Source organism: Pseudophryne corroboree, chromosome 1, assembly GCF_028390025.1.
Source record: "Pseudophryne corroboree isolate aPseCor3 chromosome 1, aPseCor3.hap2, whole genome shotgun sequence".
In the NCBI taxonomy this organism is placed as follows: domain Eukaryota; kingdom Metazoa; phylum Chordata; class Amphibia; order Anura; family Myobatrachidae; genus Pseudophryne; species Pseudophryne corroboree.
In genome coordinates this window covers 537,169,006-537,186,307 of record NC_086444.1, presented here as the reverse complement: position 1 = coordinate 537,186,307, position 17,302 = coordinate 537,169,006, and the positions used below count along the sequence as shown (strand labels likewise).

The window sequence follows — 17,302 nt, the reverse complement described above, 5'->3', positions numbered from 1 at the left end:
ACTGCATTACCACAATTACTGTAAACATTGTATTTTAAACAAGTGATTTATTTGCTATTATAAAACAGTCATAACATAACGAACACAAAACCTTTTTTCTTGCTATAGTTCATGAAGGACTATTTAAAAAATGTGCACTTTTTACAATGAGCTTTATTCTTGTTTGTATTTTCAAAGTAAACACATCTAGTTATACTCCATTGCGTAGTTGCTTATGTTTATATTACGCCTTTAGAGAAGTATTTTATGTTGGTCAGGAAACTATATAGGGAATCTTTTTTAAGGCCAACATTTTTTGAGGGTTGGCACATTTTTTATTATTGGGGCTATTTAATGATGGGTAATGCAGCAGATATCGGAGGATCGCAAACGCACTCCTCTTCGCTTTCTATGAGGACTGGGTAAAAGCCAAGTTACCAAGCTACAAAAAAGTACTTTCCTGTACCCTGCAAAACAAGAAGAGAATTAGTATAAATGTATAAATGGATTTCTGCTTTTAATTAGTGCCACCCTTGGCCTATTATGCCTTTCCTGGCTTACATACAGCCCTGTTGGAGTGCATTTTTATACTCTAGAACAATTCCAAATGACATTAGTTAAATGTCATGGTGGGGATTCTTATTTTCCAGGTGCATCCTTTGGTTGCTCTGTTGTGCTGCTAACTAGAAAGCTCCCTCATTCCCTTATGCTGTTTTGTCATGATGAATGCAAAATACATCGATCACTGAAACACTCTCTTCAGTCTGTTTAGAAGGACAGCTGAAGGCTGCAGAGTAAGGCCCGAGTGGGCTCTTTAATAGAAGTTCCCCACATAGCCAGGAAACAACCCATCCACACTAGGAAAGCGCTTATTGTGTCGCTTATCATAAATTAGAGTTTGACGTAAAACCAGGACACGTGACTGCCTGTGTGGTACGAGAATGGATAAGAGGTCACCTTACACATATGTAATATAGAAAGGAAACACATTTAAAGGAAGTCAAAATGACATTATGCAAATGTTTCATTTGAAGAGATTAGATCACATCATTAGAATAACAGAGGTTACTATAATATTTTACATGGACATTTTATTATGTATATTGTCTTCTCATCTACCAATGGTTAAGACAATTTAATTTCATTATAGGCTATTCAAACAGTTGCACATCTACTGTATTATTAAACAGTATCTATGATCCTCATTGTTTGTTTTTCCTGCGTATTTTACACAAGCAGATTGCAGAAAAAGTAAAGAAATTAAGTTTATTATTAATATTTTCACGTACATGATATTGTTTTGTGCAAGTCATGATAATGTTTTGAGGTTATTGACACAAATATGCTTTGTTTGAAGCCTTACTGCAAACCATCAAAATTTGATTCCTGGTAAAAAAAAAAAAAAAAAAAAACTTGAATCTTGTTGTAACACTTTGATACTTTGGCTGCAGGTTGTACAGATGCATAGAGCCGTCCAAAGCCTTTGTGTAGTGCAGGAGGACACAGATAAAATAAACACAACTTGAGGAAAATATCTCTTTCCCACTATAAGAGAACAGAATAATTCAGCTGGGCCCATGGACAGATTTTCAATACTATAAATTGCAGTTTTCTGTCTGCATTACAGTGTATGAAAGTCAGCCTTTCCTCACATTGTGCCACAAGCCTCTATGGTTGCAATGGCAAAAATATGCTTAACTAAAATATATTTGATCTAATGCACTATGCAATATTTTAGGCTGTATTCATTAGTGTATAATACACTACATACAGCAAATATATTATTCTGTTAACTATGGGTCTAGTTTTCTACAGTATTATTGAAATGCTAATTTGTACAGTGCTTAATTGCATATTAAAAGGGGTAAAAATATTGCAGTACAGCCAGTTTTTATACCCCTTTTTATAATACAATTATATTTACTTAATCTATATTGTCATGTGAGAATAAAGAATAACACTAAAGAGAGTTGCCGGCAAGGAGTGTGATTTGCCGTTGTAGCAGCATTTAAACACCGGCAACGACACCCCAGCTTGCACCCTTCGCTAGGCAGCCGAATTACATATTTGCACAAAAATGGGTCTACGAACACTTTTGTGCAAGATTGGGCTGACGTACAGTACAGCTATTGTTGCGCTGATTCAGCTGAGCGACCAGGATTCCCTGTAAATTGAATTCCCACTATGACTTATGTCTGTATTTATCATAAATCAACAGAATAAGTCATTTTCAAAGTCCTCTCTGATGGCTTGAACATACTGTGCAATACATTTAATTTGGTTATTGCAACATTATCCTTCCTTGTGTATCGTATGATCATAGGCGTTTCTATAATGGGTGCAGTGTGTGCAGTGCACACATGGCCCTGGGTCTAGGGGGGTCCACATCGCACACACTGCACCCATATATTAAACTTACCCCTCCGGAGTCCCGCGACGGTGGCCCTACTGGGCGGGCACAGATCACTTGGAAGATGGTCACCGTGGCCATTTCCGAGTGATTTGCGTATGCACACTGGAGGTGTCCCCGGGAACAAGGCACGGGTGCCATATTCTTGGAGACCTGTGCATGCGTAATAGACTCTGGCATTATGCCAGAATCTACTGCTGCTGGAGAGGAGGGGCCTGCGATGGAGGCTGCACCCGAGTCCCCTCCTCTCTTAAAACGCCCCCATGTATGATGTCCATGAAACAAACAGTGAGCCGTCAACAGTGCACTGGGAGGGCTGCTTATAGTTTATTGTTTAAATATATAACCTAAAAACAGTCATTCATGGTTCCATATTGATACACAAGGGTTTGTCTACCAAAAATCTGTATGATTAATTGTACTAACACATTTGTATCTTTGGAAGAACAGGACAACTCCAACTCTTTCTACTTCCTTGGCGTTATATAATAAAACTAGTTGACAACATATTGCCAACATACTATACTCAGTACTCACATAGAATTGCTGGGCTGGGTAGACCAAACAGCCTATTACCTACTTCTGTCTTCATGTTTGTTTGTAGCAAAAACATAGGCCATATGGTTCACATTAGAGGTTGCAATTTTCTTCATGCTATATTGGATTTGTTTTTGCTTACTTGCTTGAAAGGAAGCAACCTGCTCCGGACACTGCTTTAACTTCCATACAAATTATATTTTACATAATGTATCTACAATATATAATAATGTACAAAATTACAATAATCAATTAAGTCAATTTCAGGTGTTTGCGAACTGTGTAGAAGAAGAAAAGCAACAGATAGCTTTAACCATTGCAGTTTAAGGGGGTGAAGCAATATCAGTATTCATTCCTTACTATTTTGGCAATCAGATTGTGTGTGTGTGTGTGTGTGTGTGTGTGTGTGTGTGTGTGTGTGTGTGTGTGTGGTGTGCATCCCTATGAAATACAAAATACCATGAAGTGCCCCCTTCACTCTCCTTCTCTAGCCCCGATTCAGCATCCTGTATTTTCTTCATTTGTTGAATGAAGAAGGCACTTTTCCTATGTGAGGCAAACAAAAATCACTTGTCATAGGCCATAGGGCAGTGATGTTTGTAGCCCATCTGTGGTCTATGGCCATCCCTAGTATACGTGCATGATCTGTAATCAATTTAATGTTTTTAAAAAAAAAAAAGAAGAAAAGAAAATCTTCTCTCATCAATGTATCAATAAATTGCTAACGTATCAGTGAATCGAGACTGACTGGAGGAAGGAGGCACTACTATGTTTATATTTCCCTGGTGGTTGCTCCCCTGGTGTATTGTTTCATTGGATTATCCCTGGCAGCTGCTCCTCTCGGTAGTTGCTGGGTGTACACAGTAGGGGCAGTGCTGGATTATCCCTGCTCCTCTTTACAGCCAGGGGTTGGGAGTGCCATCAGGCTGCCTGATCACTGCTAGCCACAGTGATTGGGACATACTGGCAGAGAAGCCACTGATACCATGAGCCAAGGCTTCTCTGTTTACTTTGCATCTTCTGGTTGTGAGTGTTTTGCCGGGCTACCCGATCACTGTGGCCAGCAGAGCCGTGGGTGCATGGGGACTGGGAGGTCCCTCTGAGATTGGTGACTGCTGGAAAATTATCTTCCGACAGCTACTCAGTGGGTATTTCTGACTGATCGCATTGCTTACTATCATGACCGGTAAAGCCCAGCCTGGCATGGTCGCAAACAATGCAAACATACCAGGCAAGTGGTTAAAGCATGAATATATTACATAGTGCTATATATTGGGGTTATCATTATACAAATAATTTATATACCATAACATGTACAAAATTATTACAATCTAAAAGGTGTTGGGAAGAAATTACACTAAAGGTAGCTGAAGTACAACTGAAGGATTGAAATGAGACTGAGTTGAATTAAACTTTGAGGCTGTGATTAGAATTTAGTGAAGGTCATGTGTACCCAGTAGCCTCTTAGGTGACAGTGGGTGTGTCTAGTGTAGTCTTTTATAAGGTTCTGGCGGCTGGATAGAAGTTTTTTTTTTATTGTATAATTTTTCCACCTTCCCTACCCAGATATCTCCGTAGTGTTGTATGTAGTCGGCTATTTGTGTCAGGAAAAAAACAAAAAGCCATTTAGTTTGGGTGCAATTTTAACATTTGTGGTGCACTCATTGCCTGATAGTTGGCTTTATCACCCAAGCGTGGGTGTTGTATTATTTGTGTTGTTCAGCACCCTTGGCGGTATCTGCCTACAATGCATGTTGTTGGGTGTAGTGCATTGATCGGTTGTATCGATCTTGAAAGTATTTTTCTTTTCTACCAATTGATCCCGGCACTCCTCTACATACAGCCCAGTATTCCTTGCTCCGGTGCCATCCTAGATATGCCGGTACCATATGTATAGAGGCTGGGTAGGTGGCACTCAGGAGTCAGTTTTGCAGCGGTGAGTAAAACTTTATTTGCGTACATATCCAGGATATGAACGCAAATAAAGTTTGATACACTGCTGCAAACTGACTCCTGAGTGCCACCTACCCAGCTTCTATATATATATATATATATATATATATATGTATATATATATGTATATACAAGTCTATGGCACTCCCCCATAAGGTTAGCAATGCTCCGGTGCCCTCTGGAAAGAGATGGGTATACTGAACAAAAGAAGCGGCATTCAGAGACTGACGAAGCCAAGTGTATTTCACTCAAAGTGATCCAACGTTTTGGGGTCTATGCGCCCCTTTGTCACCTTGACAAAGGGGCGCATAGACCCTGAAACGTTGGATCACATTGAGTGAAATACACTTGGCTTCGTCAGTCTCTGAGTGCCGCATCTTTTGTTCAGTATATGTATGTATATATATATAGTACAACCCAACATATATAGCATATTACAATTAATCATTTAATTCTGTAAGATAGCTGTCTTCACCAGTTTAGTCATGTCGTGCTGGCAAAATATACTAGTTTTTAACAATGCATATCCAGGACAACAGTAGTAGGCGGACCATCATATTTTTATAGGTGATTGTGGCTATTCTTTGTAGGTGTCTTATTTCAGTTTAATCTTTCTAAACCTTATTGTTTTCCTTTGCCTCTATAAATTTGCATGTCTTCTATGGTGCTGTTTTATTTCATCTGCATGCCACAGACCAGACGCAGACCAGATGATCTGCCCTCAGCAACTATTTGCATCCTCCCCTTCCTTTTAAAATTCTTTTTTATCTTTGGTCATTAACAATTTCTTTTTGTCACAGCTAAGTTTAACAATGGCTAATAGGTTTGTGCTGAAAATGCTGCTTACGTCTTGTATGCCATCAAAAATAAAAAAAGTTATTTATTGCAGCAATTATCTTTCATGGAAAAGACCATTCCATCAGTTCTTGTTTTGAACACAGTACACTACATAGTGGTCATGTGTATACCGGTAGTCTTCCACAGTTTTTAAGCTTCTGTCAGCTAAAACCTTCATGCATTTTTGATTATCACAGAACATTTTGAACACTGGGGGCATTAGTCAGGTTTATTAGCAAACCAAAAAAGCACTCTAATGGGGAAAACCATGTTGTGCTGCCGGTGGGGCAGATATAACATGTGCAGAGAGAGTTAGATTTGGGTGGGGTGTGTTCAAACTGAAATCTAAATTGCAGTGTAAAAATAAAGCAGCCAGTATTTACCCTGCACAGAAACGTTATAACCCAACTAAATCTAAATCTCTCTGCACATGTTACATCTACCCCACCTGCAGTGCAACATGGTTTTGCCCACAAGTGTGCTTGTTTGGTTTGCTAACAACTCTAAATAACCCCCAGTGTTTGTAATTGGCATCTACACGACTACAGGACACATCATGTTCTAGTCCAGCATAATGTAAGGGCAGGTTATCTGCCATATGTGGAAGTGCAAGGATATACACAATGCTATTATGTACTACTCCATTATAACAAGGGAGAATGAGCCATGCATATATATTATATAATATTTCTATTCTTTGGAGGTCATTATAACATATTGAACAAATAGTAAGTTTACTCAAGGATTTGTACCATTGCATGTTTAAATACTAAAAAAACTGCAGTACTGCTGGATCCATATCTGACTGCTAGGTTTCAATTGACAGCTGAGGATTTGTGACTGGACCATGAATCAAAACGGCAGGCATTTATACCCCAGTGCCAGTGAGGATACATTGGGAATAACTTGGCAAAGGTAAAATTTTAATTATTTCCAACCCTACACTCCATCTATAAATTACATTGAGACATAGCTCTGTTGTAGCTTCCCCCAACCCCTCCTTCTCTCTCTCCTGGAAACATTTATTTACATATCACAAATAACCAAAACATTTGTGCACAGAATTTTCTAAACACATTTTTTCCATTGTAGTCTTCCCTGTGACGGGTTAACAGCTTGGACAAACCTATAGGTTTGCTGACTTGAGTATCTGCAAAGAAAGATTTGTTAACAGCAGATTTGCCCAGCAGCTAATGGGTTAATCCATGTCTGGATCACCGTATGGTTGCTGTCAAATACAGGCTTTCATGCTCCAACATTGTTTTAAGAAACCACAAGCTTCAGATGCTGTAGGGATCTGGAGCTGATATATGCATATATTGATAATTAACTTAACAGCAAATTTAGATGTGCACCAGTATTCTGAATAGACACATTGCATATTCACCGTTACATATGTACATCCTTACATATCACCACACACAGCTTCTTGTTGTACATGCAGTGGTAAACTAACTCATGAAGTAACCATCTAATTAACATACTAACTGGTTGTTCATGATACCGTTCTCATCCATTTAGTTATGTTAAAGTAAGAGAAAAGCATGTCTTACATAACGCTCTAATTATCTAGGAAAGCTTACTAACAAAATATAATGCTAATTATTTGCCACTCGCATGATAAAAATGACATTTTCCTTTGATTATAAAAAGAATGGTAAAAAATGGAGCAATTTTGTAGAACACTGTATTGTTGGCAGACAGAGGTTCTACTTGATTTGTGATGTGGGTGATGGTGGTGTAGATATGCATGCATTTGATTTATTGAAATATATGGCTGTTACACTTACAATTTATATGAATTTATGTCATTTACATGTTTTGTGTTTCACATACAAGAAAAGATTGTCTGTTCCTCTTATGGAGTAAGCCTGTCAAGTCTTACCTTTAGGAGCCTCCTGGTTTGTGAATTTTTTTTATCTTCTGTGTCCCATTGTGTTTTTGTTGGGACATTTTCTTCTTATAATTGCCACCTGAACTGGTGGGCTTCTCATGGCAAGACTGAGGCAGCCATGCTCTAGAAGACTACCAGACTGAGGTAAGTTTAAACAACCTATTTTAGGAAGACCCAACAACCTTGTATGGTATATTGGCTGTACTCTGAATCTATGGAGCATTTTTATTGTATTTTAATAGGATATTAAAGGTTGTCTAGTCAGAGCACATTGAATGATAATCTAGGGAACATCTCTTAATGACAAACTACATCAAGTACATACTACAGTTTACATCAAGTGCAGATTTACACACAGTCAAATGTTTGTGTAGTCGTTCTTTGCATCCAACCGTCAGGGTGCAGGCTCCCAAATGTTCCACCTTCGCTTCTCAGACAACTCATTAACATAGATGAAATTCCTATGCCTCAAAGTCATGACTAGAAAAAAAACCTTCCATAAGAATCATTAGTTGGCATTGTTCAGTGAGCACAGTTTAAGTTGCTGATCATGAATGTCAGGCTCCAACTCCATGTTAACACAAATGTGTATTTGAAGCTTGAGAAAGCCCATTCAGACAAAATATTATTCTGTGGATGCAATAAATGATACATTTTTAATTTTGTACAAATTTACACAATCTTGTTTCAAGACTCATGATATAGGTCAGGGGAAGGAAAGACTATTTTATTATATACTGTATTTCAGAAAACTCCAGATAGGAAAGGTTATAAGATTGCTTCTGTCTCCTGGTATTTTAGAAGAGAAGAGACCTTTCATTGAACAGTGGGCAGTCTCTTTCTGCAAACAAAGGTTTGTGTGAGTTGCTTGTCCCAAATTCTATGCATGGAAGAATCATCTTGTACAACATTAGTACCAGAAGAAACTTAAGATGGTTGTAATACTTTTCTTGTGTTATACGCTGCCCAGTTGTGAAAACGTAGTATAAATTCTAGATTTAGGATTCATACATAAATTAGTAGTTGGGTATAGAAAGTTTGGCAATCTTTCCCCGGGGCTATACAATGTGCTAAACTCATCCTGATAAGAGAACGATGTGCTATCACTTACATTGTGTTCTTAAAGTGTGTTAGAGAGAAAGCCACATGAGAGCAGTTACGTAGGTCAATAACATTCCGGTCTGCAACATAAGAAATCCGCTTTCTCTGATTACACATCCAATAATGTGGATCCAGTGAGATTTTATTTATGTGGTATAGTAATGACAAATTTATCAAGGGCAGCAAGGATGGCAATATCCTGGAATGCCATGAAAATCAATTTCTGATATTAAATGTTTTCTGGGCATGTATTCACCATTACTACCTTTTAAAATGTTTTTCAATGGGATTGATAAATTGGTCAATGTACTTATTATTGTATTTTGTGGTATGTTACATATTTAGAGGTCACTACATCCAAATCTCCTGTAGTCATTTTATAGCACCCAGTGGACTGACCACCCATCTACAATACCTATTTTCTATTAATGACAGTTGCCCTTACTTGCCCATTAGAAGATGTCAGTTTAGGGCATAACTCCAATTTACAAATCAAGGGGTCTACTTACTAAACCTTGGATGGAGATAAAGTACCAGCCAATCAGCTCCCAACTGTCATTTTTCAAACCCAGCTTGTGACATGGCAGTTAGAAGCTGATTAGCTGGTAGTTTATCTCCATCCACTTTAACTCCATCCAGTGCTTAGTAAATAGACCCCTTAGATCGTTATAATCTGGCCTGTTCAGAGCACATGAATCAGATGACACACAAGTTTAAAATTCAGTACAATCTTAAGTTAACACAAAACATGTTTTGTGACATACAGCCAACCCACCTGTATAAGGGAAGTGTGTAGTTATACTGGGATGTAGTTATGTGACCGGTGGTCAGGAGAACGATGGTCACAATATTGACACCTCCATCTCGCCCACTGTACATCCCGACAGCATGCCGACTACAGGGACTATTCCCACTCGTGGATGCCCATGACTCCCATAGAGTGGGAATATAACCTGTGGAGAGCGTAGTTCGCGACCGAGCCCGCAAGGGGCTTTGTTGCGCTCCCCCCCCCCCCCCTCCCCGGCATTCTGCGGCCAGGATCCTAGCGTCGGGATCCCGGCCACCAGTGAAACAGCCCCAACCCGTTATACTTATTGATTAATACCCAATACCAGATTCCACCTTACTCATGTTCCTTATGTTGTTAGCTGCTGTATAGCTTTTCACAGTAATAGCAACAGTGACTCCCACAACTAGCAGGAAAGTTATTGCATGCCGCTGAAATATTTTCCAATTTTGTTTTTCCAGTTTGAGTGAGACAAAGAGCCAGATAAATGTATTTATCCACCTAAATTGCACCTGTTGCCTAACTGATCTTATATTGATAAAAACATTGAGGCACTGATAATACACTGAACATATAAATTTACGGAGTGTCTTCTGTACTCTGCTCTTGTTTTCAGCAACATATGTTTCTGTGACAGCATCTCTGAGACATTTGTACACATATTTTAGGAATTATTATTATTATTATTATAGTGTATTTGTATTGTGCCAATCATATTGTGCAGTATAGAGAATACATAGTCATATATATCAGTATCTGCCCCATTGGAGCATCACAAGCCAAGTAACATACCAGTCTGCTTTTGGAAGCTGGACAGAGAGGAAGTACCTGGAAAAAACTCTCACAAACATAGGGAGAACATATAAATCCCAGACAAATAAGGAATTGGTTAGAATTGAACAAATGACCCAACTGCTGTATGGCAATGCTAACCACCATGCCACGACCTACATTAATTTTTTTTTTAGCTGCTGGAACCACTGTGGCTTTAAGATGCATGTAATTTCTAGATAACTGGCTTTTGGTTATTCCAAGATATACCTTGAAAGACCAGCCACATTCTCTTGAGACACCAAATCTGAGTTTAGGAAATAATTATTTACTTATATTTAAAACACTCATTCAAGAGTATTTTGAGTTAGACTTCAGAAATTGTGGTGCTCTTAGTGACCAATGCTTTGGTGGCTTATTACATATGTGTGTGTCTACAAATAATGAAAAGGGGCAACTACATTACTTTCTTTCTGATCTCCATCTGTTGTTCAAGCCTCTACACACGTTTTTATAGTTCTATTAATATTCTGGAGATGTCAGTCGACAGTCCTAAAAAAATCAATATAAAATGATATAGGTATGTTCTTTAATGTGTATTACATTACACAGCTACATGGTTTTTCACATCAACCCATTGGTGCCTCCCCAGTCTAAAATAGCGGCTGCGTTTTTCTTTCTTTAACTCTGCTTAATTACCCACGAGAAAACATTAGGTCAGCATTTCCTGCTCGCAGTGTGTTATCTTGATACATGACTACAGTACAGCAGCTGGATTGTTACTAGGATTCCTGAGAATAGCTTTATTCTGTGAGCGCTCTGTAGTTTCCTCTCTGCATAGAGAGGAGGCAACGGCCGCAGTCAGTCTCTCCTTCTTGTGTGTAAAACTCCTGCTTTAGATCCCAATACATAGTTAACCAAGTAAATATTGTATTTATTTTCTGGTCTAACATGACAGACACTGGCACTATGTTTCCTATTTATAAAGCTTATGAAGTTAAATCCTTGGCTGAGGAAGCAGTCTGGCAGCTCCCATTTATGTTTACAAATGGGTATAAACAAAAATAAGATTTGCTTGTTACTAAATGGTATAGATGTTTTATAGATTTTTTTTTTTCTGTGGGTACTTTTTGCTTTTAGACTTTTTCCCCTATTCAATTACGCATTTCAGTTTAGTATTTATGTTCTCACATTAAATCTGCATGTTGCATACTTTTTTATATTAAATCCGCTGATACTAGTGAAGAAGCAGGATTGGTTCATCAGTTGGCAAGAAGGCTTTCTTTTCAGTACAACTTTCAGGGCTTTGTAAACACTGGATATTCAAAAGACAATACTCTCCACCCAAAGGTCTCCAGATCTCTTCTAAATAGATGGATTGTACACTAGCCAGACCCACATGCTGGCATTCTACAGGAAATGGATCAACAATCCAGTAAAATGCCATTAAATAATCTAATTTGGAACCTAATCTCTAAATTAGCCAGGCCCCACAATTGCAGCATGCCTAAGAGAAATAAAAAAGAAAGGGGAAAATAAGTTTATGTTCAAATCGATAGGACTAGCCGAAGCGTGAAGAAGGCTGTTTGTTTTCTTTCCCCCCGTTTTTTATGTAGCTGTGATCACGTCTCAGGCTGTCTGGTAACCAGGAGAAACGAGACATGATGTAATTCCAGATTGAACTTGAACTTCAGGGACTTAGAATGTGGGGCAGTGGGAACAATGGACCATAAGAATCAATAATGTCCATTTAACAGACGTCCATGTTGGGAACTCAGTGTTAACATTTATGGGAGAGAAACAGCAGGATCTGCTGTGTGACCAGAATGAGATGGTCCAGATACAAGATGTTGAAAGTAAAGAAAACAACTTTTTTTTTTTCTGTTCAAGCAAATGTTTTCTTCTATCTTTCATACTCTCTGAGCGGACGCTGCAGATTCCTGCAGGATTAAAAAAAAAAAAAGTAAAGTTCTCCCTGCGGTAAACCAGTTGCCTGCTCTAAGCACTCTTTGTTCACTTAGGTAGAACAGAGCTAATCTTACGTTTCCTGTCAAGTGATTTTTAGAAGAGCTGTAAGAAAGGAGGATCATCTGGTACTGCAACACCCACAAGCACAAACTGTGTTTTAAGCTTTGTAAAAGACAATGGTATTTGCTGCTTTATGTTTCAACTGGAAGATATTTAATTTAGCAACAAATGCAGCACCCACATTGGTTTAAAATCACTTGATGTCCAACCACAGTGATGCTGGGACTAAGTTTGTGGTTCCCAAACTCTGATCTCAAAGCACCCTAACAGTCCAGGTTTTAAGGATATCCATGCTTAAATACAGATGACTTAATTAGTCCCTGGCTTGACCTGCTGCTGACACCCTTACACAGATATACTGACGTGAATTGTTTATGTGTGTGCGGGCTACTATTGGATTGGGAGGTCCTCCTGACAAATATTAAACAGCACATAAGATGCAACCTCACAATACGGACATTTGCAGGAGCATTATAGCCATTTATCGGCTAATACGCCTGCATTGGTACTGCATACACAGCTATACAATAAACGGTTGTTCACCCGATATAGGGAGAATGGCCCGATGAATGTATAGGTGTGTACCCGGCTTAACTCTGTGCCCAGGCCTGGATATCCTTAAAACCTAGACTGTTAGGGTGCATAGAGAACCGTGTTTGGGAAACCTTGAATTAATTGATGGAACCATATGTAAGGTCATGCAAGCCATTATTAATGTACCTTATTACAGTAGAATATAATGTTATCCTTTCATCGCTCATACAAAAGACAAGTTTGTGAAGTTCGCATCTTCTTTCCATGTCCTCAGCAGTTTAAGGATAGTCTCTTTGCTTCTAAAATTTTTATGTTTGTTAATAAAATATATAAGCAAGTAAATCACCTAATTTGTCCTATAAAACATACATTTACACAACATATTGCTTTGTTTGTAAAATATTATGTCAAGAATAATACTGTGGACAAAATATTGCAAGGATTTTACTCCTTTATAAAATGTGTTCTTTCAACAAATTATTAAGGGGATCCTTAATTAACATTGTGTTACAGTGTATTTCATTTTTGTATCTCTATCTACCTATCTACAGTATCTATCTCTATCTATCTATCTATCTATCTATCTATCTATCTATCTAAGGAGATTCCTAGGGGTAAATTTACTAAGATGGGATGTTGCCCATAGCAACCAATCAGATTCCAGGTATTATCTTCTGAAAAGTGCTAAATTAATGAGAAGTAGAATCTGAGTGGTTGCTATGGGCATCTTAAATAGAACTCCCATTTTGGTAAATTTACCCACTAGTCTGTGTTTACAGTTAGAGGATTTTTTCCCCTGTAATGCTGCAGGGAATCACTAGGTATTCTACTGTCTGTCTATCTAACATACAGGTAACCAGTATCTATTTACTGTATCTATTGAACATCTATCTGTCTATCTGTCTATCTATCTATCTATCTATCTATCAACATCCTGTCTATTGCACATTCTGTCTATTGAACTTCTATCAATCAAACTAAAACTAAATGAAACTAAATCAAACTAAATTATATCTATCTGTCTGTATATCTGTCATCTAGGTATTCTGTCTGTCTATCTAACATACAGGTAGCCAATATCTATCTACTGTATCTATTGAACAACTATCTATCTATCTATCTATCTATCTATAGTTATTCTATGTACGTATCTATCTATCTATCTATCTATCTATCAACATCCTATCTATTGAGCATCCTATCTATCTATCTATCAACATCCTATCTATTGAGCATCCTATCTATCTATCTATCTATCTATCTATCTCTAGTTATTCTATGTACATATCTATATCTATCTATCTATCGCATATCTATCTACCTACCTATCCACAGACTGGGTGTCATTCCGAGTTGATCGTAGCTGTGCTTAATTTAGCACAGCTACGATCATCTTCCCTAACATGCGGGGGGATGCCCTAGTCCGCCCCGCATGTCAGTGCTGCCCCCCCTCCCCTGCAGAAGTGCAAAGGCATCGCACAGCGGCGATGCCTTTGCACTTCAAGAGTAGCTCCCGACCAGTGCAGCTTTAGCGTGCTGGCCGGGAGCTACTCATCGCTCCCCGGCCCGCAGCGGCTGCGTGTGACGTCACGCAGCTGCTGTGGCCCGCCCCCCGTTAAGTCCGGCCACGCCTGTGTTAGCCGGACCACGCCCACGAAACGGTTCTGCCCTCCCGCCCTGCGCCCGCCTCTGCCTGTCAATCAGGCAGAGGTGATCGCAGCCCTGCTACGGCCTTTGGCCGTCTGGCATGCGCCGGCGCATGCACAGTAGGGACCCGTTCGCTCGGCTGTGATAAAAAGCAGCGAGCGAACGGGTCAGAATGACCCCCACTGTCTATTGCACATTCTTTCTACAGATGTGGTCCTTTTACAACTTTGCTCCATGCGCTATAAGTTGCATTACACATAACGCGTGAGTGCAGTGTGAATCAATAGCGCTGAGTGTCTTGTTTCATGGTTTTGTTTTTTTTAAATGTAAAGTAATGTGTTAAGATGAACAAGCAGCTTCTGCTGATTCAAATGATGTGCAGCATACCTGTATTCTGTGTGTGGCTGCGACTTTATTTGCATACAAAATGCTATGCAACAGTTTTGCGGGGAAAAAAACCCTACAAAAAAAAGACGCTTTACACTACCGAGTCCCGCCATGGCATGATGCAATTTCAAAGGCTGTTTAGTGTGACTGCAACAAGGAAGTAAGAGGACACATCTGTATCTATCTATTTTACTTCTATCAGTCAAACAAACAAACAAACAAACAAACATTCTATCTATTTTCTACCTATCTGTCTGTCTATCTATCTATCTATCTATCATCTAGATACTCTATCTGTCTGTCTATCTTACATACAGGTAACCAATATCTATCTACTGTATCTATTGAATATCTATCTGTCTATCTAACATCTATCAACATCCTATCTATTGAGCATCCTATCTATCTATTTATCTCTAGGTATTCTGTCTACATATCTATCTATATCTATCTATCGAACATCTTATCTAGTAAACATTCTACTGGTGCCTATATACTGAGCGATTTGCACACAATGCAATATCGTTAACAATTTCCCATGAACTCCCCCGGCAGCTCGCCAACAATCCTGGACAAACGATATAGTGCATACACATCAGATAGATCTCTTAAGATCTGAGCAGTAGCCACATCCAGGAGCATGCTGTCGTTGACTATAGCTTCAGATCTTGCCTGCAGCAGGGAGATCAGAGGATACATTGAACTAGATCATAGGATACATCAAAAGAGCAACGGGGACACGTATCGGATCGTTTACTTTTGTAAACGATGCATCGTTATGATGTATCATTTTCGGCCAATTCGTCCCTAAAATCGCTCAGTGTGTGGGCACTCTATCTATCTATCTATCTTTGTATAGCACTATATGAAATTAACACTAGACACAATTGATGATGATGATGATGGTTATTATTATTATTATTCATATCATGAACCATTGCTTTATGCACAGTTCGAAAAAATGAAATGATCAATATTTTTCCTTTAAAGCAGTGATATTTATTGAAGTAGCATCCGCTGCAAAGCAATTAATGCAGCATACCCAACAGCTCCTACTCCGCCTTAAGAAACACAAAATTTATATTTGACATTGCCCCTGTCTGTGATAAATATGCTAGGACCAAAACATGTTCTTTGCACCAAAGCACTATAAGCCATGCCTATCCAGGCTTGACATCCTGCCTGGAACCCGATCCCCAGAGGAAGAGGTGGGCCCCCAGGCAGTGGGGCCCAAAGGAGGTTTTCCCTGTACCCCTGTGGTTCAGTCCAACCCTGCCTGCAGTATAGTTCCCTCTACATCCATGCAAACATAAAAACTGCAAGTGAGGCTGGTGTTCCAGCCTAGTAGCCAAGTGCGCACTTAAGAATAAGCAACCGTTAACAATTAAACAGACATTTAAAAATAAATAGAAGTTTTAAATATATATTACCTTAATGTGACAGATATTTATGGGGGGTTTCTGCCTAAACTCTCAGGCTTGGTTAGTTCATATTGCCCTACCCCATGTGTTACGCAGATTTACTTCTGAAATCATGGTGAACCCTGTATACTGTGATGATGTACAACCTTGTGTCAAGTTACAATACACAACCATATCTGATGGCAAGTTAAAATGCACAGCTATACCTGATACCAGTAACGCATGCACGGCTACAACTGATCACAAGTTTAACATGCACAGATATAACCAATTCCAAGTATTGTTGATTCTGGGGGGTAATTCAATTGATCACACAATGGTTTTGCGTAAAAAAAGGGTCTTTAGAGTGGTTTATTGCCCGATGGTGTTATCAGGCAATTCAATCGAGTCCCATTTTTTCCTTGTAAAATCTGACCCATTGTCATGCGAAAAATACAGGATCCGGGAAATGTTCTCGCATCCATGTGTTGTTCTCGGACGTGAAAATGGGTGAGTTACCGGGATTTTTTTTCTCCTGCCTCATGGCAGGTGAAGTAAAATCCCTGATAATGCTATCAGGGAAAACTCAAGTACCCTCCGGGGATAAATTAGCTAGGGTAATTTACCATGGCTAATTGAATTCCCCCCTCTGTTATATTTGTATATGCTAGTCATGGAATTAACTGTGTCCTTAGAACTGTATCATCATATGTTGTAAATTGCATTAATTAATCTTCATTCTGTACATCAAGAAAATTATTTATTTTCTATTGCTAAAATTTAATGTTCCTATTACCAATAAAAAATGTAACTAGCAGGTGGAAAATGTGTCCCATCAAACATCTAGAGAGAGATCCAATCTCCAGCTGTAAAATTCCGATATTTTAAAAGTAAAGATCAAAATGGAAGTGTGCATTTCCACACAGCAAGAAATGTCCCTGTAAACAGCACATATGTTTATTAGTCTTGTTGTGAAAAATTAAATCCTATTTTTGCTCTGCAAAACGAGGAGAAATGTGTGCCACCTATATACTTTG

General features: G+C 38.8%; 1 protein-coding gene across 9 annotated transcripts in view; it reads left to right on the top strand.

The window, feature by feature from the left end:
- Window positions 1-17,302, top strand: part of NFIB (nuclear factor I B) — a 266,130-nt gene that overhangs the window by 240,288 nt on the left and 8,540 nt on the right. For 5 of the 9 annotated variants that reach the window (XM_063914058.1, XM_063914060.1, XM_063914057.1 and 2 more), the window contains 2 exons: window positions 6,543-6,631; window positions 8,359-8,463. The exons of 1 other annotated variant lie outside the window; for it this stretch is intronic. In XM_063914058.1, coding sequence (XP_063770128.1) covers window positions 6,543-6,631; window positions 8,359-8,463 — 194 coding nt within the window. The remainder of the gene's footprint in view (window positions 1-6,542; window positions 6,632-8,358; window positions 8,464-17,302) is intronic. 3 more of the 9 variants (XM_063914062.1, XM_063914063.1, XM_063914064.1) reach the window with 2 other exon arrangements.